The sequence below is a fragment of the Ptychodera flava genome, chromosome 14, assembly GCF_041260155.1.
Source record: "Ptychodera flava strain L36383 chromosome 14, AS_Pfla_20210202, whole genome shotgun sequence".
Taxonomy (NCBI): domain Eukaryota; kingdom Metazoa; phylum Hemichordata; class Enteropneusta; family Ptychoderidae; genus Ptychodera; species Ptychodera flava.
The window spans coordinates 37,771,738-37,794,987 of record NC_091941.1 but is presented as its reverse complement, the minus strand read 5'-3'; the positions used below and the strand labels follow the sequence as shown (position 1 = coordinate 37,794,987).

General features: G+C 36.6%; 3 protein-coding genes across 4 annotated transcripts in view; all 3 read left to right on the top strand.

The window, feature by feature from the left end:
- The window catches only part of LOC139148851 (calmin-like), a 44,585-nt gene extending 44,051 nt beyond the window's left edge, over positions 1-534 (top strand). The window contains exon 6 of the mRNA XM_070720280.1: positions 433-534. Coding sequence (XP_070576381.1) covers positions 433-534 — 102 coding nt within the window. The remainder of the gene's footprint in view (positions 1-432) is intronic.
- A 1,271-nt stretch (positions 535-1,805) lies between these two features.
- Positions 1,806-19,763, top strand: LOC139148850 (nesprin-1-like). The gene is made up of 21 exons (XM_070720279.1): positions 1,806-2,005; positions 4,753-4,949; positions 5,429-5,526; positions 5,800-5,943; positions 6,641-6,955; positions 8,232-8,513; positions 8,863-8,959; positions 9,699-9,901; positions 10,674-10,991; positions 11,455-11,778; positions 13,003-13,146; positions 13,611-13,778; positions 14,073-14,207; positions 14,854-15,015; positions 15,590-15,810; positions 16,192-16,297; positions 16,486-16,983; positions 17,452-17,592; positions 17,924-18,241; positions 18,359-18,685; positions 19,338-19,763. Exons 1-21 carry the CDS (start codon positions 1,848-1,850, stop codon positions 19,761-19,763), a joined length of 4,782 nt encoding a protein of 1,593 aa, XP_070576380.1. The 5' UTR covers positions 1,806-1,847.
- Positions 19,764-20,134: 371 nt separating this feature from the next.
- The window catches only part of LOC139150373 (nesprin-1-like), a 28,897-nt gene continuing 25,781 nt past the window's right edge, over positions 20,135-23,250 (top strand). Inside the window, exons 1-3 of one of the 2 annotated variants that reach the window (XM_070722709.1) lie at positions 20,135-20,438; positions 20,856-21,497; positions 22,062-22,382. In XM_070722709.1, the coding sequence (XP_070578810.1) occupies positions 20,142-20,438; positions 20,856-21,497; positions 22,062-22,382 (1,260 nt within the window). In that variant the 5' untranslated portion in view covers positions 20,135-20,141. The remainder of the gene's footprint in view (positions 20,439-20,855; positions 21,498-22,061; positions 22,383-23,250) is intronic. The other variant, XM_070722710.1, reaches the window with a different exon arrangement.

Sequence of the window (23,250 nt, the reverse complement as noted above, 5' to 3'; positions counted from 1 at the left end):
TTGGAATTTTATTTTTGCCTGTAGAGATAACACAGGGATGGCAGCCATTCTATTTTGAATTTCAAATACTATTGAATATTTGGTGATTTGTTTCTCTAGTACCAAAGTTTGCACGATGACACCCTCCACTCCCCAATTTATTCTTGATTTTGAAAGAGAATATTTAAAGTTTAGCTGACGAAATTTTGAGCAAATGTTTTAAAGTCTTGCAATTTTGAGATGCGAACTTTCTTAATTTGTCCAGTGAAATACAGTTTAATTTGAAACAAAATGAATTATAAACAACTCTAGTTGTCAATCAACTAAAATAATCTGTATTTTGCATGTCAAAGATCAGTAGTGAAAATGAAGCCATGTGATGAGATGTGATACTGACACTAGCATTCTCATGAATAATTCAACAATAAACATGTATTTCTGTTTTCTTTACAGATCAAACTTGTCAATATCAATGCTTCTGACATTGTTGATGGCAAACCAGCAATTGTACTTGGACTTGTGTGGGTTATAATTCTCTATTACCAGGCAAGTTGATCTCTTACAATTCCATTCACTTCTATGACTCTTCTGTTGTTATTCTCTATTTTCCCGGATTTTTGTTCTGTTTATAAAATACAATTCTAGTTTTACTCTCAAAATCATGTTTAAAATACCCTGTGTTCAGCGTGCCAACACTGTCCATCCGTGTGTGAAGTCACGTGTGATTGTGGACAATTAAGTTTAACTCAGGGCAAGAAAGAATTCACTAGTCAATGATGAGATAGCATATTTTATACAATGCATTTAGTTGGCAAGGCTAATACCGTGTATGTCTACATGCTTTAAGGAGAAATTGAAGAAAATGTATTATAGAACAAAAAAACAATGAAACTATTTACTTACTGTACAATCCACAGCTATTGTCCCTGAAATTGAAATGTTTCAAGAAAAATTCTGGCGTTACTCAATGCATACTGCAAATATTACTGAGATTGTAGATTTGAAAATATGTGATAGATTATCCGGAGCTAAACCAGATTGAAAATGGTAGTCATGTTGGTATACTTAGCAGTTTTATTCTGGTGTACGTTACAGAAAACAGCTAAACGTATTAGTGGAAACTACTTTTTCTTTAAAAATAATCTGAAAGATTTCTATTAAAATTATCTTACTAAAGAAATAGCATTCTCAACAAGATGTCAACTATATTTTGTTTTGAAGTTTAAAGGAAAGACTAAATGATTTGGTTCTGCTGTTGCTGGGTTACTCTATGCTGATATTCAGTGGCATTTTAGTTGCCATGACAGTTCCTCACAAATACTGTGATAAGAACTAAATCCTTATTGCTTGTTTTGTTTCAAAAGTATCACAGTATTGTAACACAGTTAACAATGAACGGTGTCTATGTGAACGAAATGTAGAAAAAAAATGATTGTTAATTTATTGGTTATTTTACACTAATGTATTATTTTGAATGATAAGCAAAAATATGAAACTGAATTGGAACGGAAAACATTATTTCTTCATAGATGACGTCATTTCTGGGTTCTACTTTGTATTCAAATGATTTATCTCTTTTGTCAAAAAATATTTATGCATATCAATATAAAACCTTATATGTATTCATATTGTGATTTGAAAAGCCTTCACTTTTACCTGCATCATTGTATCAGGGTGATGGACTGTCAGCAAAACTAAACTATCTGCAGAGTATTTCAACCACAGGGGGGATTTTAAACTGAATTATAATAAATCAAAACAAACTGAAGATAACTCTTTGTATTTGTGAGTTATGTATTCACTTTTTCCCTCTTTATCCACTTTTTTGACAGATTGAAGAACAGACCAACATCTTGGCCAAGCAGGTGATGGGTCTTGGAGACAGTGCTGGCAGTATGGATAGCCTTAGCAGTACGGACGGACCGTCACCAGCCAAGAAGAAAGCACCAGCTGACCCCAAAGCGGCTAAAGGTCAACTAGGCGCCAAGAAGGCTCTCCTTAAATGGGCACAGAGGGCAGCCTCCAAGTACGTTTTATTAATTATCATACATTTAGAAGGTGACTTTTGGTGTTGAACAGAATGCATGTTGTCTGCGTGGCCCTTGTAAAGACAAGGTGATAAGATGAAACACGGACTTGATGTAAGCATGGTCTATTCGTGTAGTATATAGGACATCATAAATGGTATAATGTTACCTGTCTGTGTAACCTACTTGGAAGGTCATAATACTGCACATGTATGTGTCAGAATGGTAATTGCATAAACCCTGGTATTAAAGTGTGACACGTGTTAAATATTAATGAGTGTGGATTAATTGAAATTAGATTGGATGATGTATTTTCTTACAGCATGTGAAAAATAACCACACTTTTTGTCTCCTTTAGTCAAGACCAAATGGTGATACAGATTTTTAAAAAAAGATTGAAAAAACACAGAAACTTCCATAGTTGTAAAACATTTTGTTTCCACACCCCATAATTGCATTCACAGAATTATTCATTTATCGTGTGGGTATGAGCATGGATAATGACTGTTGTAAACAGTGTAGAATTTGTCTTGCCAAGTCCAGCCTGTAATGCTTGAAGGTACCGTACATGTAGTTTAGATCCATTGATACCAATTGTGCTGTAGTTAAAAATCATGTATTCATCAAAACTTTGACACCATTGTGGTCAGAAAATATCAAAATAATGGAGAAGATTCCTGGTACAAAGTCCACTTCACGAAATTGTCAAAAATCTTAATTTCAATTTTTCTCTCAAATGTTGCAGGAAAATTTGCAAGTTCCAGCTTTTAGTTTCACTTTATGCTTGGTGACAAAATACAAATTTTCTTGATTTTTTTTTTCAATCTGAATTGGTTTTCGACATCCAATTTATCCTAATCTGATCTTTTCTGGCCTCAAAAAGTGGTTTCAGTTCAGTGCTTTATCATGCTCACCAGTCATCAAAAAAACCTTGTACCTCTCCTGAATCACAGGAAAAGACACCAAGGAGAGAGTTCCGGAGATGAAATGGACACAAGGCGAGTTGCGTATTAAAACCATTTGTACCAAGTACAAATCAAACACTCTATGTTATGGTAGTGCTTTCATGTACAATCCCAAATTAACAACATTATTCATAACACTGCCGCTTGATCCATTCATTCAGTAGATGCAATAACAATGTAGACAGTAGTGAATATCCATGGTAACTGCAATAGATCACTACTGACAATTTATTTGCAATCTTTAATCTACAGACAGGAAAACCCCTTTTTCTTGATTTCAGTCCCAATAATTTACTGGACCTTTATGATGTAACACTGCTTTTATTTAACCATTGCAAACTGACAAGCACAGAGTGAACCTGTAGATCTGTTTGAGTACACTTTAGTCCCTGGAAATGTTCTTTTCTTTACAGAATGTTTTTACTGTAAAGTCTTGGGCTTGAACTTAACTTACAGACTGTCAAATTATAAACTAGGGGATCTGTCATGCTTGGAGTTTCACAGAGGAAATTTTTAAAATGGATGAGGTAGACACATACAGCTTTTGATTCTAGAAAGCTGACTATTAAGGGATATGCGATACTTAAATAACAGTATTGTGTCTTTTTAAAGCGTGCAGTAGTGTAGTTAAGTTCAAGTCCCTCAGACAGCACATGTCCCTCCTCAGAAATAGGATCAATGACATGATCAAAGATGAACGCTCCCTGCTACTGGGTCACACCCAAAACTTCTCTATGTAAATTAGAATGTAATGGATTCAAATTACAAAAGATATTCTATTTATCCATCTTTACGAACACAAAGTTTTATATCAGTTTGAACCATACCGAGAAAGGAGAGCGTTCATTTTAGATATTTTCCTTAGTACGTATAGCTTAGTACTAACTCATACAAAATTTTCACTCAGATGTTGTAAGAGTGGACGACTCTACAGGACAGAGTTGAAGCTGAGAAGGCGAGTTACCCCCGCCAATCATAAGTCTGCTTGCAATGGGTAAATGCATGCAGGCATTATGCAGCCATGGGTCAATGCATGGTATATATTAAACTGGGGTGTATTTAGTGCGGATGGCTGCAGGGTTGGTGATGGTACATAGTGACCAAAATTTGGTCTTTGACAAAGAAGGTTCCATTTTAGGTCTTACAGGTTTATTTTTCATTTCTTGTTTGAATATGAAACAGATTTTTTCAGTTATTGTTATCATTATGTTGCCTATGTCGTTAAATTAAGCCCTTCTCATAGAATTATATGTATATTAGTTTGCCGTTTAATTGGTGTACGGAGATTTATTTCCAGCCAGAGAAATGTACATGACAAATGAAATGGTGTCAGAGGTACAGATGTAACATAAGGGATGGAGAGAGAGGCGGTGTGTTGGTTTGGCCGTAGCGTATGACAAAGTACATCAACAGAGCCTTTGGTGTGAACTTTGGAACATACAGGTCCAGACAAATCAGTTAACATTTTGGCTTTAAAGAATGCACACAGACAACAAGATATTTCATGAAGGATATTTTCACTTGGTAGAAAACAAAATTCAATGACATTTCATCAACATTAAAAAATGGATTTGAGTTTCTGTGGGCATTGGAGCGAGGAGTAAGTTTTAAAATTTAGTTTAGCCTTCAGGTTACAATGTTGTGTTCATACAGTGTTGGTGTGTATGTGTGATGGGTAAATGGTTATCAGGTTACAACAATATGGGCAGATGTGGCCTGGAAGATACCACCGCAATTACTATGCTGGCCCTGACTGTATGGAATCTTGATTTCCATTCCAGGAGTGTAAAGGTTGAAGTCAAAGACTTTGGGAAAAGCTGGAGAGATGGCTATGCCTTCAATGCCATGATTCACAGCATCAATCCGGATCTGATCGACATGGACGGATTGCCACGCAAGACAAACGTAGAAAGACTGGATAATGCTTTCAGTGTTGCTGAGAAAGATCTGGGCATTCCTAAGTTGCTGGATCCTAAGGGTGAGTTAACAGACTCAGCATGGTAAAGAAGTTGAGTCATAACTGATATCGAAACTGCAATGAGTTCAGGCTTCATCTATCATCCTAATCTGTTTCTTAAATTGTCTGTAGAAAAGTGGAATATGGTGAGGTCGGTCCCAGAAAGTGCAACTGCATTCTTTGTAAACTTTTTTGTTTGTAAAAGTGATTTGTCGAAAAAGTGAAAATGAAAACAGTATTTCGCTGATATGATCACAAATAGACTCCTTTCACCCTATCATGCAGTGTGTCAGTCCTAGAACATCACTGAAAACAGTGGATGATACCACCTTAAGCTTGCGAATGGGTGAAAGTCAGCCAATTTGAGTTAGAAAATGATCAACAGAATAAATAGAGTTTGATAATCATTAAAGTATGTTTAGTTATTGATACCCTTCAGATGGGATTATTTTCAACCATCAATTAATTCTTGTATTCATCATTTGTATCATTTCACACAGACGTTGATGTTGATAAACCTGATGAGAGGTCCATCATGACATATGTTGCTCAGTTCTTACAACAGTATCCAGAAGTTGGTGATGATGAATCATCATCTGTAAGTACATATCTCTTGTTGTAACACCGTAGGAAAGGACTGTCTGGTTTCATTTCCGTAACTTTTACTGTGAATCAAAATGGTTTTCGTTTTACACCTTTGAAAAGCTCCAAAAAAAAATTTCTAAAGTTCTGCAAACTCTGACGAGACAATTGTTTGAACAATTCTAGATTTATGCAGCTGGTTGTATGGGATATGTTTGTGTAGAGTTTTGACATGTGTGATATCTTTGTGTAGAGTTTTGACATCTGTGATATGTTTTGTAACTTCCAGCTGATGGGTTCAGTACGTGACATGCATGCAGTGGCCCAGGAAGAAGAAAAACTGTATCAGGACATTATGGATCATCTCAGCAAAGCTGAAGCCACTCTTACAATGGCCAGGGAAGGAAAAATGACAAAACTGGAAGAATATGAGGTGTGTGGTCTTTTTCTCTGGTGATTCCCTTAGCAAGGAGATTTACTTTGTATGTTTGCTGACAAATACTGAAGATATGTCACCTTCTGTATACTAACTCCTGGAGGCAAAGTTACAACAGGTTGTTCAATCCTTTGATGCTTTACAACTTCTGTTGTTTTTTTTTCCCATTTGCCTCAAAGGTGTGTTTGAGTAACATAAAGCTTAAAGTCTGAGCCAACAGGTTGGTGTCTGTAAAAGATTGACTTTAAAATGCCCCTAAGGAAAATCATTGTCATTTGTTTGTGTGTTCAGATCAGTCTGTCAGAACATGTTTGATGCCCGGCATGGGTGCGTGTCCTATCTATATTGTACATTAAGTCGTTGTTAGAAGTGGGTCAGATTAGGAGATAAATGCAGATATGAATAAAAGAAATGGATAGTGTCATTGCCATGTGATATTCACTTTCTTGTATAAAATGAAAGATGATATCACCAAAAATGAACTGCATCTCTGTTTGTTTTTTCACGCATGATTCAGGAATGTATATATCATTGCAAATATAGTAATATGTGTTTCCTTTGCAAGTAGCCACCAAAGATGTTAGAACTTCAATCAAACCCGAAACCTTAATTTAATGTACCTCAGACTTTAAAGGTGATCCTAAAGTACAAATGGGGTTCTGATGGAAGCTTTGTACATTTTTCATGACTTTAGAAACAACAAGAGCTGAATGATTTGCACGAACAGAAGAAGAAAAATTATGCCCTCTTGCTGAAGAAGTTTGAGGGCAAGGCCTTGGTGTCTATCACAGAGGAGAAAATCACTGTTGCCAGGGAAAAGTGGGAAAGAGTTACCAAGCAACTGGCGTCATGGAAACGTGCAATTGATAACACCATGCCCAAGGCTCTGATTGCACTCATAAAGTGGATGGATAGAGCGGAGGCCGAACTCAAAAAGGAACCACAAATACAGCAAGATAAAGTTGAAGAAAGTGCCAAAGAGGTGCGCCAGAAGCTGGCGGAACATCGAGTAAGTTTTCTTGAATGAAATGTTTAGTGTGCTTTTCTTTTAAAAAAGGTATTAAGTGGATTTATATGTATGTGTGCCAAATGTTGGAAATATGCCAGCTTTCAGCAGTTTTGGGTCAAAAGTCACGGTTTATCCTGCAACATTTCACCTGATAGTGAGAGAGGGCAGTTACTTCCTGACGGCCATACCGCTACCTATATTGAAGTCAATCTGAATCTGCAGGCACTCAGATTTGCTCCTTACATAATGTAAACTATCAGCCCAGGGCAACCTCAAGGTGAGAAAAGAGCCTAGATTGTTCTATATTTACTAAAGCCAATGGAAAGGTCACTTTGCTGTGTACTGTGAGTGGACACTATCTGGAAGTAGCACCTGAAGGCAAAAACAAACACAGCTTTGGAATGCAGTGTTTGAGGCGTCAAAAGTCAGGTACTGAGAATCTGTTGACCTGAGTCATGTACGTTGAATACGCCAATGCAGTTCCAAAATAACCCATCAAAAGTAGCACAATTGGCATCAGTGTAGTCATAGCAGTCAGTTGTACAATATCCGGGTGTGGCCAACTCTATATAACTGTGGCATAATATTCTCACAACCCACCTGACAGCATTATATCTGTGTCTTTGTGACCTGAGATGAAAAGACACTTCATTCAGAAGCTTTCTCTTTAATAACCAGCCAGTGGTTTGAAAATACTGAAAACAGAACTGTGAAACTAACACTGCCCTGGGGTTGCCTTTCTTCTTCACAGCTGATGAGTGCACTTTACCACTATTTGTATTGACACAGGGTTTTTCTCAAGTGTTGGCTCAGCTATTGACAGACCTGTAGTGTGCAAGTAGGGGATATGATCTATGAGACACAACAGCTCACGATAAACTCTGTTGTTTTCTCACCAAGCATTGTGCTGCAAATCTGAACAGTTGGCTTCATGCAGTGCCAGATAAACTACATTCTAGAGTCTGAATATTTTAACATTCACAATCTCCCTCTTACTGCTAGTGTAGTTACCACCTTAACAACGTAACACTCATGCCAAACTACTCTAATATATTACCACTCTGACATTTCTCAAAGCATGCACGGCATAAATTTCATCCCTAATCACAGGAGTTGGTACACACCATTCTTCAAATATTTCAGTGAGCCGTTCAAAGGGTAGACAAGCTAGTGTAAACAAATCAATTGTAATAATCTGAGATTATACCTGAATTCCATATCTCCATTACAAATTAACCAAATAGCTTTTGTTTCTTTTTTCTCCACACATCAACAGCAATGTTTCAAAGACTCTGAGCAAGTCAAAGCCACTTTCAAACAGATGAATGAGACCCAACAGTGTGAAAAAGAGAAATTAACTCCCGAGCAGCTTGGCAAAATGGCCGCCAGACTAGACTATATATTCCCAACTGCAAAGAGGAAAGAATCCAAGCTTCAGTACCAAGAACTCAAGTACGCCTTGCTGTCATTTGTCGTCATTGCAGAGAAACATTTGAAGTCGTGGACAATAAAATATGGTCGCCAAGATGCAGTTGAAGCCATGTTCAAGAATTATACAGTAAGATAAATATGAATTTCTCATACAATATAATTTAATTTTGTCACAGAAAAAGATTCATATTTTAATAAAAATTAATACTGCAAATGAAACTGATGTGATAGAAATTACAAGTACATTATCATAAATTTGTAACAATGTTGCTGTGATTTTTCATGTTATCTCTGAAAAATTCATATTTTAAGTATTTGAATATTTTATTATTTAGGTCATGTTTCAATTTATACCACATTGTGATAGTTTCAGGATAATTCTTATCACCAGAGAGGTACTGCTGAAGGAGATAATGTATATGATAGTGGAATCTGTAGTGTGTTATAATTCCGTATGCATGGCTATTCTCTTTCAGGACTTTGTGGAAAAGGGAAAGTTCTTCCAGAAATATGAGACAGGTTTCCAGCAATTGCAGGCAGTGGCTGAAGCCTATTTCAATGGAATTTCTGATGGTGAGTGGCTGGAAAAATGTTTTCCAAAATCACTTAATCACCTTTGTATTAGCCAGGATGGTGTTTGATGTCACATTTTGATTTTATCACAAATGGATGAAGTCAATGGTGCAGATTGGTGGAGATTGTACATATTATGCACTTATAATTGACACAGTGGCATTTTTATTGATTTTTAGTGAAGAGGAAGAAACTAAAAAATAAATCAGTCGTTTGGCACAGTTTAATGAATCTGTTATCATTAACCTTATCTTGGATGTGATTATAAGCATTGTCCAAGTGAAATACAATAATGCATTCACAATTCACAATGGGACTGATTAATTTCTGACAAAGACACCATCTGTGTTTTGCTCCATGTACTCCTACTCCAAGTTTGGACACCATACAAATATCAGAAATGACAGCAGATAGATTTCTCGGTTATTTCATGATATATCTGCTGTGTATATCAGCTAGCCCAACACACTGAATAACAATACATTGTTTAATAGTTGTCCTGATAAACATGAAACCATGGCAACTTTTATCTTGATTTAAACAACCAAAGTCCTTTTGGCAGCAACCTCGGAAGTATTAAACAAAAGGGCCACTTTGTAGGTGTTATGGGTTATCATCAGGCAGTCTATATGGAGTGTTCAATAGTAGAATAAAAGTTTTACTTGTGTGAAAATAAAGCCTAAAGGGTTAGAAATAAAATAAAATAACAAAATATTTGTAATACGATTTTTCTTTACAGGGGAGGAAAAAGCCAGTGTGCGTAGTTTTGTGACTCAGCAAGGAACTAAGATGAAAAACTTGTCAGTTGAGATACACAGTGTTCAGAGTATGCTAGAAAAGGTCATCCAAAACTGGGCCACCTACAATGAGGCGGTCGAAGAGCTTCAGGCTTGGTTGGAGAAAGCAGAAAAAGTTCTCACACAGTCTCATGAAGCAAGAAAGGTCAGTTTCTGGGTCAGCAGGTTTCTGCGGCCATGAAGTTTTTGAAGATGTGCAAAAAGGGATGGTTGGGAGTCAGAATGAGAAATGAATAGAACAGTCATCAGGAGAGTTGTATAATGAAGGACTTTGTTATGCAGTTGCCATGCCAACTATTTCATCATAAAATATCCCCTGTATCATGCTACAGTGTGATTTCTGTCCTGAATTTGAAATAATGAGCAGGGCTCAATCAAACAAGAGTGTCAAAAGTGGAATATAGTGGAAAGCTGTTTGGATTCCAATAGTAATATCACATACTAGGTAGATAAGGCAGTATGGCAAATTGCCTTGGCTGAAAAACTGTGAGTCCAACTCATTACTTAACCTGTAATGAATAGTATTGTAATCCAGCATTATCAAATCTATACATTTTTAAGGTAGAGATGCGCCTCAGGGACAGATATTTGGACTCTCAAATTTAACAATTTTTTCTGATCTAGCACTTGTGGGGCCTCATTTTAAAGCTCGTGGAATAAGATACAATTTCACAGTGTAAGTTTTTCAAAAATAGAAATTTTCATTTTCCCCATATTGCCAACTCAGTAATGTTAGATAATTTGTTTTTCCCGTACCAAACTTTGCACGGTGACCCCTGATTTTTATTCTTGATTTGGTAAGAGAATGGTTGAAAGTTTAATTGAGGAAAGTTTGACCAAATGTTTGAGTCTATCACTTTCAAGGCATATACTCCCTTAAGATAGCATAATCTTTTTTTGGCTATATCTACTTGTAGGATTTCTTCAAGAACCTGCCAACCTGGATGGACAAACACACAGTACTAAATGACTCTGGTAACTTCCTTATTGAAGTATGCCAGGAAGAGGTGTCCTTTGACATCAAGCAGCAGCTGTTATTGCTCAACCGGAGATGGAAGGACATTTTTGAACAGGGAAAGATTTATATGAAGGAAGAAGAGGCCGAGAGGCTGCAGAGGGAGTATGCTGCAGGACTGAAAACTCTGACTATATGGTTAGACAAATCAGAAAAGATACTGTTGGGACCTGTTGAATGTACTTATAAAGGACTTAAAGATCATGCTCAGGACTTAGATGTGAGTAAAACTTAAGGTGTAAGATTTTCTCTTTGAGAACAGTTTATGGTAAACACTTTTATAAGAAATATCATCAACTTGTGCGGTATCGTTTTTTGCAGAGTCTATGCTTAAACACAAAGTAGAAATTAAACAAGCAGCACATGAGCAAACACAGTCATCAGGACTCGCACTCCTGTCATCCAAGTGTAAATAATGAGGAAGAACTCAAAAAAAGCTTACTGATTTTGTCCGTTGTTAATTCTGATTCAATAAATGATATAAATTCAAGTTCATTAATTTCAGTATATAGAGTAGCATCATGTCCTTAAGAGAGGTGCACAGCCTCCACCTCACACCCTGCCAACATATATGCTACCAAGCCAACATACCCAGATACACAACTAAATTGCATCAATAAGCACTTAAAAATAGATTCAAAAAAAACATTAAATGTTGAAACATCCAATCATTTATTTGACAGGAAATCAGAGAGCAGGAGCAAGCCAATGAAGAAATATTCAAACAAGTTTCAAAGACAGCCCAGGCTCTTGTCAAGAGCTGCTCCCCAGAGAGAGTAGAATCCATGTTGCACACGCTGAAACTCATCAAACAGAGAATTGTGAAAATCAGAGACCAGGTGCCAGTCAAGCAGGCGGCACTTGGCAAGATCATACCATTAGTACAGCAGTGGGAAAGTGGCATTGATGATTTGGAGAGCTGGATGAATGAAGCTGATAGGTTATTGAGGTCACATGTGTTGGACAGCAGCCGAGACAGAATCCAAGCCAGGCTTGAACAACACCAGGTAACACAGCAATTTGTTTGGCAGTTTGGTTTTTGTTTCCTCTATTCTTCTGCTGACAAATTTTATTTTCTCCAAATTAATTCAATGCTTGTTATGTGAGGTTATTTAAATTTTTTTTCCCAGGAAATTTTATATGATAACCTTTTTGATAAATATAAACCAATAAATTTTAAAATCAATCTCCAGGAAAACTGCATCAACAAATATTAAATATTGTAATTTTTACTACTTCATGAGTTTGAAGATCTGATGCCTGCATTTTGATGTTATGTGGCGTAAAAATTCACAATTTTAATAATATATGAGAATTACGTCAGGGGAGAAGTACAGACTCCTTATATTTATGCAAACATCAGCCTGATCCCTGCATCTGTTTACTTGAGAAAAACAAATGGCTTTGCTGAGATAACAAAACTACCATCAAGCTGTGCTAGTCTGGACAAGTTTTTTAAGAACAAGATTAGATAGGATTAAGTAATATTAGTAAAAGATTGATACCAGAGATAAACCTCTGACATGGTGTATGATGTCCCAATCACCTATCACACAACATGACAGCTCCATTGTAGTACTCTGGATGTCTCATAAATTGTGACATGTTTGCACACGATCTCTACTTATCAAGAAATCAGACTAAATAGCAACTAAATCCTGCAATTGAAACCTTGTTATTTCGGAAACTCAGTGCAACAATTTCTCAAGACAATGAAACTCAAAATATGTAAAAAAATTATAGCTGAAACAGTCTCTTACTACATAAAATGAAATCAGCTTTAATGTCTGTATCAGTTAGAATCACAGACAGATACCTTTCTATCTTTCTTGAATTCATCCACTTTTCAACATCACTATGTCAAATGGCAGATCATCTCTGTAATGAGTTATACAGTACTGATAGCAAACCCTTTCATTATTGTATAGATCTCAATTATAGTCTTGATACAGTGATTTTGCAAAACTTGCCTCAACGATATCAACTTGTCATATGTACTCATATTTGTAGTAGAAATGTCCGTATGCAAATTTTCAATTCCTGTAATGAAGTGGTTGAAAAAAATATATGATATTTGTTGTCTTCGGCCAGTTAATGGTCACCATGGATACAAGCAGTTGCAGATGTTCTATACTTGTGGGAATGGAAACTGATGTTGCTCCAAGGCAGAAACCAAAGAGTATTTGCCAACATTTCTAGATTCACACATTCTTTACTTCACAACTTTTCAGGCGTTTTTCAGAGGAGCACCACAGTTTGCAAAGCTCATTGAGAACAAGGAAAAACTTTGCAAAGACATCAGCAAGACTCATGGTGGCGCTATTGACACCTCTCAGCTGGAAAACAAGATGTCCAGACTACAGTCCCAGTTTAAGGTTAGGGTTTATTTTAGAATGTCTGGTATTTATCCGCATGCATGGGTTGTCTGTTAAGCACAAGTGTGAGTAGCCAACCAACACTCTACATTGCAGTTGTCCAGATTAATGTTGTACAAGACAAATGGTATCATGAATTAATTGAAGGTTATAAAGGTCATTAGTGTCATAAATAGATTGAAAATTTATTACTGGCCTGCTTAGTTTGAATGGAGTGTTTTCACTTTGTGAAAATGAATGATCAAAACATCTTTAAAACAATACTATATTTTACTGCATGGTTTAAGGACCTGCAACACCTGAAAGAAAATGCCAGCACAATGAAAATGAATGAAGAAACATTTTTTGGTCATGAATTATTGTACATTTTAGCGTACAAAGTTGAATTATTTTACCCTGAAATATTTCTGTCAAATTAAACGAAAAATTTCATAATGTGATTTCTATTTTTTAATAATATTCAGGACACGGTTACCAGTGCTGAGAATTGGGAGAAGAAGTTTACTAATAGTCTTGAGCTGTGGGATTCATATGACATTGCACTTCAAAACATTGATGGGTGGTTGGAGACAGCCCAGTCAGTATTGCTTGATAAAAACGATACTACAGAGTGCCTTATCCAGAAACATTTGGTAAGGACTTTGGTATTATTTTGGATTGTGTATAAATGGAAGAGACATTATGGCGTCACTAGAAAGTACAACTATTCCTGTCAGTTTTCATAACGTTGTCATCCTGAGTGTCTCCCTGCATGGAGATATCTTTTAGACCATTATGGGATTTTTTTTGTTGAAAATATATTTTGAACAGATCCAAAGATGTTACAAACTCTATAGCAAATTCTCAACTGAACGTACAAAAATTCATGACAGTTGAGGTTTTATGGAATTATTTTTGAGTGTGTCATGTTTTGTGTTTCATTTCAGAAGTTCTTTGACAACATTGATCCAGAAATTCTGCAGAGTTTCCTCAGGGCCTGTAAAGAACTTCTCCACACTATGCAAGATGAGGACCGACCTGAAATTAGACAGAAGATGAGTTCTGTTCAGACAAAATGGAAGGCAAGTGTCTCAAATATCCATATTTACATGTCTACCTTACAAATAGTGTTGCCTCAGATATGTAGATACATGTTTAGGGAGCTGATGATTTCTAAACAAGCTGAAGTGTTGTTTATTTTGAGGAATATATTAATTTTGGTAGAGATTGTGACGTTAGTCTGAAAATTGGTCACATGAGGGCGACACTGACTCTCAACCTACTCTGGGAAGCAAGGAGTGGGATGCCCTCAAACAATGGATCTCCTAATATGCAGTGTTACAGTTGAAAATCGAAGGGTGGTACAGTTGAGAATGATACGATGTTACAGTTGATATTATGATATAGTGCACTTTTTAAAGCTATTGAATGGTCTCCATTCATAAGTAATAATTATTATTTGATTTGCATACTCAAACAATACTCATTTACTTTATATAGAAGAATACATTTTTTAGGAAATCAAGGATTATATGTGAACACTGCGCCGGCATTGAATCTCGGCATTGCCATGGCAATACTCAAGATAATAAATTTGCATGTTGTTGACAGCACAAAAATTGCCTGACATCTATGTTATTTCATGTGAAAGTCATCAATTATCATAAAACGCATGTCTTGTTTCTGTCCCATACATTTCTAATCAATGAATACATTTATCATTTGTAGGATATTATGTACCAGGCTCCAATCAGACTTATCAAGCTCAGGTTTAAGTTAGCAGAGGATGATTTGCTCAGTAATGTGGATCTTGCAGAGAAGGAATTAGCTTCTGAAGAAGATGACATGAAAGGCAACAAACAGATGGAATTAATTCTTCAAGAACATCTTGTGAGTTTTATGATGCTTTTGTCACAGTATTCTCATAAAATTAAAAAAAAATGCTGTTATAAAAATTACAAAACAGGAAATTATCATTATGTATGGGTTTTTTGTTTTGTAAATAATATAAATGTTAATACTCAGGTAATTTTTGCTAATTACACTTGTCAATTATATTGGCTAAATTTACCACAAAACCCCTCTGAGAAGTTTTAAACCTTTGATAAATGGCTTTCATACTCTCATTATAAGAAAGTGAATTTAAAATACAGCTAACAAATTATATACAAAATGGTTGAAAAAATCCAGTAAAAATCATTGTTTATTAATGTCTTGTGTGAACTTTGGTGAAGTAAGCACTTGTGTGGAACAAAAATGATAAATAGAAATAAAGTATTGTGGCAGATTTTCAGTTTAGTTTTCATCAGGGTACAGTCCCTATGAAAGACTAAATGAAACAGGCAAATACATTGGTCATGGTGGTGTAGGCCAACTGAAAGATTCTACAGATACTGGTGTGAGCTAACTGATACATTGTATGACAACTAATATTCAAACTGTATGTTGTCCATTTGTTTGATAGAAATTCTTCCATGAGACAAACTTCTTTGAAAGCAGTATTCAGTGTGTGCAAGACATGGAAAGCCTGAGCAATCAGCTAGCTGCCTACAGAGCAGACGACACATCTCTACAAGAGTTACACACATTGCGGCACCGACAGTGGCAGGAACTTTGTAACAAAATAGATGATGTACACAGACAGTTGCAGAGTTGGCCTGAACAATGGAAAGATTACTATGCTAAGTAAGATAATCCTCTAGTGTCTGCTACCTTTGTTGTTATTTGTCTCAACAATTGATTTCACAGTTTCCATCTTGCGTTTTAGTATGTATGACAAATTTGTATCACGATTTATTTGTTGTGTACGGAATGATTGGTTTCTTAATTTCTGCATTAAACACTATTTGGTTTACGGTAGTTGTAAATGATGGAAATGATCATTTTCAAATGAACGGAGAGAAGTAGAGATTTTTCCTTTCGCCAAATCTTATGACTGGCTGAGCCAAATTTCTTGCTACTTTAAAGATTATTGTGAGGCAATTTGATGCTCAATGTACCATCCTATTTGGGCAAGAAGATCACCATCCTATGTGATGTTGAATTTCTTTGTTCCTCTCTTCATAGATTTAATGCTGTATCAAAGTGGATGGACAGTGTTGATGAATCTGTTACATCTCTGAAGAAAGCTGCTGAATATGATGAGTTCAAAGTCATCCACAAAAAGTTTCAAGTAAGTCCATGTCTAATCAGTCATGCCCATTACGTTATCTTCACATCAAAACTTTCAGTCTTCAAAATCTTAAGGATAAGCCACTCCAGACTCCCTTCTGTGGTTTAATATTGCTCAGTATGGTAATAAGTGAATTTATTTAATATTATCTGCTAGTTAATTTACTCTTGGTATTTTTGTTTCAACAGGCAATAAGTGAAGAGGTCAAGGGTCATCAGAGTGAGATCCAGTGGTTGGTGGATCGGTTTGCTGAGCTTGCCCAGGGATGCACTGAAGAGGAACGTAATGCAGAAGACAAAAAACTTAACGAATTGCTTGAGAGACAAAAACACTTACTCCCACGTATTGAAATCGTGAAAGTGGAAGCCAAGGTGATAGAGGAGTGCTTTGAGTACCAGACTGTCATCAAAACAACCAAGACATGGCTGAGAAAGAAGAGGAAAAAGATGAGCGATGTTCCGCCGTCGGATAGTCTGGACAAAGCCAAGCAACAAGTGAAAGAGCACGAGGTGCTAGTTGGTGAGTTGGATAACAATAAAGAGAAAGTACAGGAAGAAATCAAGAAAGGAAAAGAGTTGGTGAGACATGAGAGTGCTCCTTCCTTTGTGAGTCAAGACGTGTCGGAATTAGAGGAAGAGTGGCATGGTACTAGTAGTGAAGCCCAACAGAAAGAGAAAGAGCTGCAGGTTTGTAGACAACTCTAAGTCAGTTAATGAAAGTCTGCAATGATTAGAAGCAAACTAAGAATTCCAAATCTTCGGAAACTTTGTAGATCACATTTTCACTGCCATTGTGTTATGAACTGGATGGTGTATGTCTGCAGAATCTTTGCAGAAATACAGAAAAGTCAGCTAACTGCTTGTTAAATATGAGTGTCAGGATCATGACTTGCATTTGGAATAAATGCTGTGAAGGAAATATTTGGAATATTACAACTTTTATAAAGGTGTAGTTTTAGACAACAAAATGTGGATTGATTTCCCTTTATGTATTAGTAGATTAAAGATGACTTTTAGACCCAGTAGATCAAACTAAATTATCTTCTGATATATTACTGAAGTGATAAAATATGCTAGGTATGCTGGAAACCATTAGGCACTGTATTAGTGTAAAGCTGACAAGATAACTAAATAATAGTAACATTCCATTCACAGGGTTCTCTTTCTGTCTGGGAAGACTACGAGAAGCAGAAAGGAGCTGTTCTTGAATTCTTGGACAAAGCAGAGCAGGAAGTTGAAAGGAAGTCTCAAGCAACTGGTCTTGAAAGTCTCAGACCAGAGCTGGCAATTAAGGAGGTATGAAATTCATGCTGTCATCCAGATACCATGGTAACTGCCATTGTATTCTGTTGTCATGGTGACCATTATTTTGTTATCAGGATGACTTCCATGTAGTGTTATTGTAAAACTTATTGGACAAATAATAAGTCAAATTTTGAATTTTAAGTTTTCAGTTCACCTGTAGCTACATTAAAAACAAAAGTTCTTTTAGTCTGGATGTTGAGAAAGAACAAAATGCTAAAGCTGTGCTATTCTTGTAAGCAAAGTAGACAGCAGTCACTTTAATAGATATTCATAGGAGAAACTATAAACAATTTATTCATGGAATAATGTATTGTTGTTCTAGGGTCTTCACAACAAGCAGCTGTCCCTATCCCAGACAATGGGAGAAGTGAAAGCCATCAATGCCAAACTACAAGACATCGCACCAGAGGATAAAATTGCAACCCTTCATGATGAAATGTTGGATATGGAGAAGCGTTACAAACACCTCAATGCAAACTTGGCAGAGCAGGTTGCTGCCCTCAGAAAGAAAGAAGCTGATTGGTTGGCATACTATGAAAGACTTGGCAAGTTTGCTGATTGGTTGGATAATATGGAGAAGAAGTTTGATGCGGTCACTCAAGCTGAGGGGACTCCAGAAGAACATTTCAATAAAGCAAAGGTGATCAAAAAAAAAATTTTACAGCCAAATATTTTATTTTGTGTAATTTGTGATTTCTTATGATATTGCAAGTGCACAGATGCTTGAAGAATAAAAATTCAACTTGTGATATTTCAGGTAATGTTCTCTGAAATTTACGACAAGTATGAAGATCTTGAAAACCTTGAGAAAGATGGAAAAGATCTTGCCAACGGCTTTAAGACGAAGGAGACGTCTGCGCTAAAGAGAGATCTCTCTGACCTGAGAAGCAGATGGGAGGATTTGTGTTCCAAAGCCAAGGCTCAGAGTACACAACTAGCTGATAATGTCACTCACTGGCAGCTCTATCAGTCCTCAATGCAGCAACTGTTGCCATGGCTGGAGAGGATGGAAGCCAAGGTTGCTGAGGAGACCACAAACTGTGCATCACCAACTGAAGTTCAAGCACTTTCAGATGAGCATGATGTGAGTTTATTATTGTAATAATTATAACAACAACAACAATAATAATAATAATAATAATTTGTATAGTTACATTACTGTGAAAACACACTGACACATAGATAAATGTTTGGGAAATTGAGAGCAGAAAATAGTCGCCTAGCAACCAGTCAATTCCACTCTCACATACTTAGTTCTTTGATGATTTCTCAGTTATTCTGAGTAGATGATTCATAATAATAATATACATTAGGTTTTCAAGAAAGTATCCATTGAAGAAAAATAAATCCATTTTACATTTGTAATTTGTTTGTTGTAATTTGTTTTCTCACTCACTGTATATTGATTTTACCAATCTCCCATTATCATTCATTGCACAAATTTTTCACAGTAAGCAGATTTTCAATCAGAATATGATTCACCTAAAGAAGTTTCACTGATACCTACAAAAAATGAATCACAGCTTATACAAGAATGATGTTTGATCCACAGATTTTTAAATATTCTTTCACGGGGTAACAGGAGACTGTTGATGAATTTAATAATTCCAACTGTGTGTTAGTGAAGTCAAAACACATCCACACCAACATGATGGTAACGTGTAATTGTTCAGCAACTTTTTAATCTCTGCCTTGGGTATATTTATTTCATTGATTCTGTTTATTCTGTTAAACAGGCTGTGCGTAAAGACATTCAAGAAAATAGACAGTTGATGGCCACAATTGAGAATGAAGCAAGACAGGTCCCAGCTCAGCATGACATCACAGAAGAAGTCAACGCTGTCAAAGACAGGTGGCAGAACTTACTGACCAATGTGGACAATAAAGAAAGAACTCTACAAGACTTGCTTGCCCAGTGGACAAAACACAATGAAGACCTTGATAACTTTTTGAAGAATCTGGAGAAGATTGAGAAAATTGCCAAGAAAGAGGACCTTGACTCAGCCAGTACTCCTAAACTTGAATCACTTCTTGCCACTTTCAAAGTAAGAGAGAAAAGTTTGAAGAAACTTGAACTTCAAATGTTGATTGAGATCAGAAACAGTTGCGGTGTAGTCTTCACAGATGAAATTGTAACATTGGAGCCACAGTTTACAAACTAGGAATTTTCATTATTGGGAGTCGTTTGAAGCAGAAAAGAATGAATGTGTGTCGTATAAAGAAGAAAATGGTCTTCAAATCATACTTAGTCAGAAAAATAAAATTTACCCAAAGAATCTGCAGAAACTGAATCTTTTTCTTTACTTGTAGCTTCTGTGTAATATTCAGATAAACATTTATGTATACATGTAACAGTCTTTTAGAAAAATCCTGTAGAATACATCTTGGTGATAAAATTGAGGTGCGAATTTGAAAATGTCCTAATTTTGTACCTCAATGGTGTAGGCCTACACAAACACAGAGGTGACTGGTAATTTCTGATTGAAGTGTTTTCTGTCCACGCATCATATTTTACAGAAACTTCAACAGAGCTTAAGGACATGAAACCCAGACTTGATGAACTTAACAAGAGCAAAGATGCGCTGGGCAATCAGTGCAACTCCACTGGTGTTGAGAATTTGAAAAGAGGTGTCAAGAATGCCAAAATAAAACACAGCAAAGTCAACAAAGTGTTAGAGAGTAAGATAACTCAGATCACCACACTATTGAACGTCAGGAGAGAATTCCTGAGCAGACTGGAAATCTTTGGAGATCAATTGATGGATTTCCAGAGTCGACTTGAAGCTCTCAGTGAGATTAGTACCAGTGATGTTCAGAATTCATTGGAAGCCCACCAGGTTGGTATTGCCAACATCTTCACTGAATTTTAGGAATGAAAGATATAATTTGCATCACTTTCCTCCTCAGGACTTAATACATACAAAATTTTACCATTCCTGTCAAAGTTAGTCCACATGTATATATGTGTATATGTGCACCATTAAGAATGTTGAAATTTTTTCCTATCTTTGAATAACAATGTGTATTTTTTGACAGTGTTGAAAACGTTTACCAAATTTTGTCCCATTCCATGTGAATGCAACTTTTTGACTTCGACTGATGATTTACTGTTATGTACTAGTGTCTTCCTTCGGGACAAACTAATCAGTTTCAAACCTAGACCATGAGATTGAACCTGATTGTCTTCAATGCTGTGGATAGATCTGTCCGCAGAAAAGGTGAATAAAGACTTGACTTTCCGTTTTGAATTCTAGATTCTGAAATCAGATGTTGGTGACCAGAAAGCCATTGCTAGCAGAATTGGCAAGGAAGTTAAAGATCTTTCTGAGGACATGGCACCAGAAGAGGGTCAGCTCCTTGAACAAAAGAATATGGAACTACAGAAGAGCTACAGCCATATTGCAGACACCGTAGACAAAAGGGAACAATTGCTGAAACAATGGCTTGAGTTTCAGAAAGACAGAGAGGAAATGGACGGTAAGTTACAGACAATTCAGGCACAGCTTGAGTCAGATGACCTGAAGGAAGATGAAATCGAGCAGTTGAAAACGGACTTAATTTCAGTGAAAGCTGTTCTGAACACACTTGGAGGACAGTGCAGTGATATGGACAAACAGGTCCAGCAACTTCAGCTGAATCCTAAGGATGAGAAGACGCAGGCTAGAGTGTTCTTTAAAGTAGAGCTCTCCAGTCTGCTGACTCACTACGAAACACTGATGGTGCTCCTGCAACAGAAACAAGACAAGTGTGAGGAGAAAGCCAGCATGTGGAAAACCTACCAAGACAGGAAGAATAGGTTCCTCAAGTGGGAAAAGGAAGTTGAAGCTAAGGCTGAGGCACTGACCTCATCCGGAATTACACCAGATGCACTGAAGGCACAGCTGAAAGAGTTAGAGGTGAGTGATGTGTAGTGAAGTTAGGCACGGTATGTTTATGTGTATGTGTGTGTGTGTTGAAAGTGTCTATGTATGCCTTTCTGTATGTATCTTAGTGTGCGTTCATGTGCATTCTTTGATTAGTGTGACTGGTGCATTGCAAAGCCTTTTCACTGCACGGCATTGCTTTCAGCTGTACTGCAGTCAATCACAATATGGATATTTCCATTTTGTGGAAATTTCACTTGAAACGATGCCCACTAGTACCCACCATGGTGTGGAGTGTGAAAACAAACAATGTTGTGAAGCCAGCTATCTTGGTCAGCCTAACAAAGTAACCTAATAGTGTGACAAATAAAATAACTGATGAAACATAAAGTAATAATTTTTTGTGTGCTTAACAATGCATGATGTTGAACTTGACTATCTTTTGTGATTTTTAATCCTTGATCTAACTTGACTTCCTCTGTACTAAATATTGACTAAATTATTATCCCTTGCTCTATCTCCTCTCTCCTCCTCTTCCGTTGATGGTTAATGGTTATTATTTGGTGATGGTTTGTCAAAAAAAAATAAAAACTATAGAAGCTACAGGTGGAGGTTGCAGCACATCAACATGAGGTTGCCCAGGTGAAGGAGAAAGCTCAACAACTGATGGTGACTGACCCACAGAACACTAGCCTCTTACAAAGTGACATAGAGACCATTGACCGCGAGTGGCAGAAGGTCCAAGACCTTGTCCACCAGCAAATTAAACAGTGCAAAGCTATGCTGATGCTTTGGATAGAGTATAATGACCAGCAGGCTAATATCGGTAGAATTCTGAAAAGTGCTGAGGCAGTTGCCGATGAGCCGCTGACCAGCTCAAACCAGGAGGATGTCCGCAGACAGATGACCAGACATGAGGTTGGTTCACATTCACTATCACACAAGTGCTGCACACAATGTGGACGCTTCATTGCCATTTTAAAACAAAATATTAAGAATTGTTGCCATGACAAGAAATCTATTGGCAATGACCAAAACAAGATCCTCAGTGTCAACCATGTGGCTCAGTGTCAAAGTGAAGACATATTGGTAACTGGTTCTCAGCATGTTGTTTATGAATACTAACAAGTCTTAACTTTGACACTTGACCTCTGGGTCAATAGAGGACAGTTCTCATCAAAAATGGTTTTTACTAATTTGCCAAACTCCAAATCAATATGTCACTCACAACTATCTGCCTGATGAAAACATTTTTTTGATTTTCACCAGGTGAAGCCATGTGACTTGTTGCTGTATGGTCCAGATATTTATGTCTGACCAGAGATCTTTATGAAAAGGAAATGTCAATGTTTTCCAATTTATAATGTCAAAATATTCTGAAAATAGATTTGGTATAAAGACATTTATCTGATATCCGTTGTCACTGACTTTCTAAGGCTATTGTCACACATGTCGGTTGCAAATATGAAACACTGTTTTTGTATGTGACACACTTTACTCCTACATGTGCAATATTATACAAATGAAGGAGATGAGCAATGTTAGAAGTAAGGTGGTCTGGTATGCAATATATATTATGTTTTGGTCCAATGAATTATGATACCTTGTAAAATGAATTAAGTATTGACTGATTACTCAGTTGGTAATGACTCTTAGTACGGATAAAAAAAGGCCAGTTGTTTTAGAGAGAAAAAAGGACTACTTTGTGGAACCCCAGATGATCTCAATTTTCTTATTCATGTTTTATGTATTTGAGGAAAGATATAGTTAAAGATGTGAATTATGA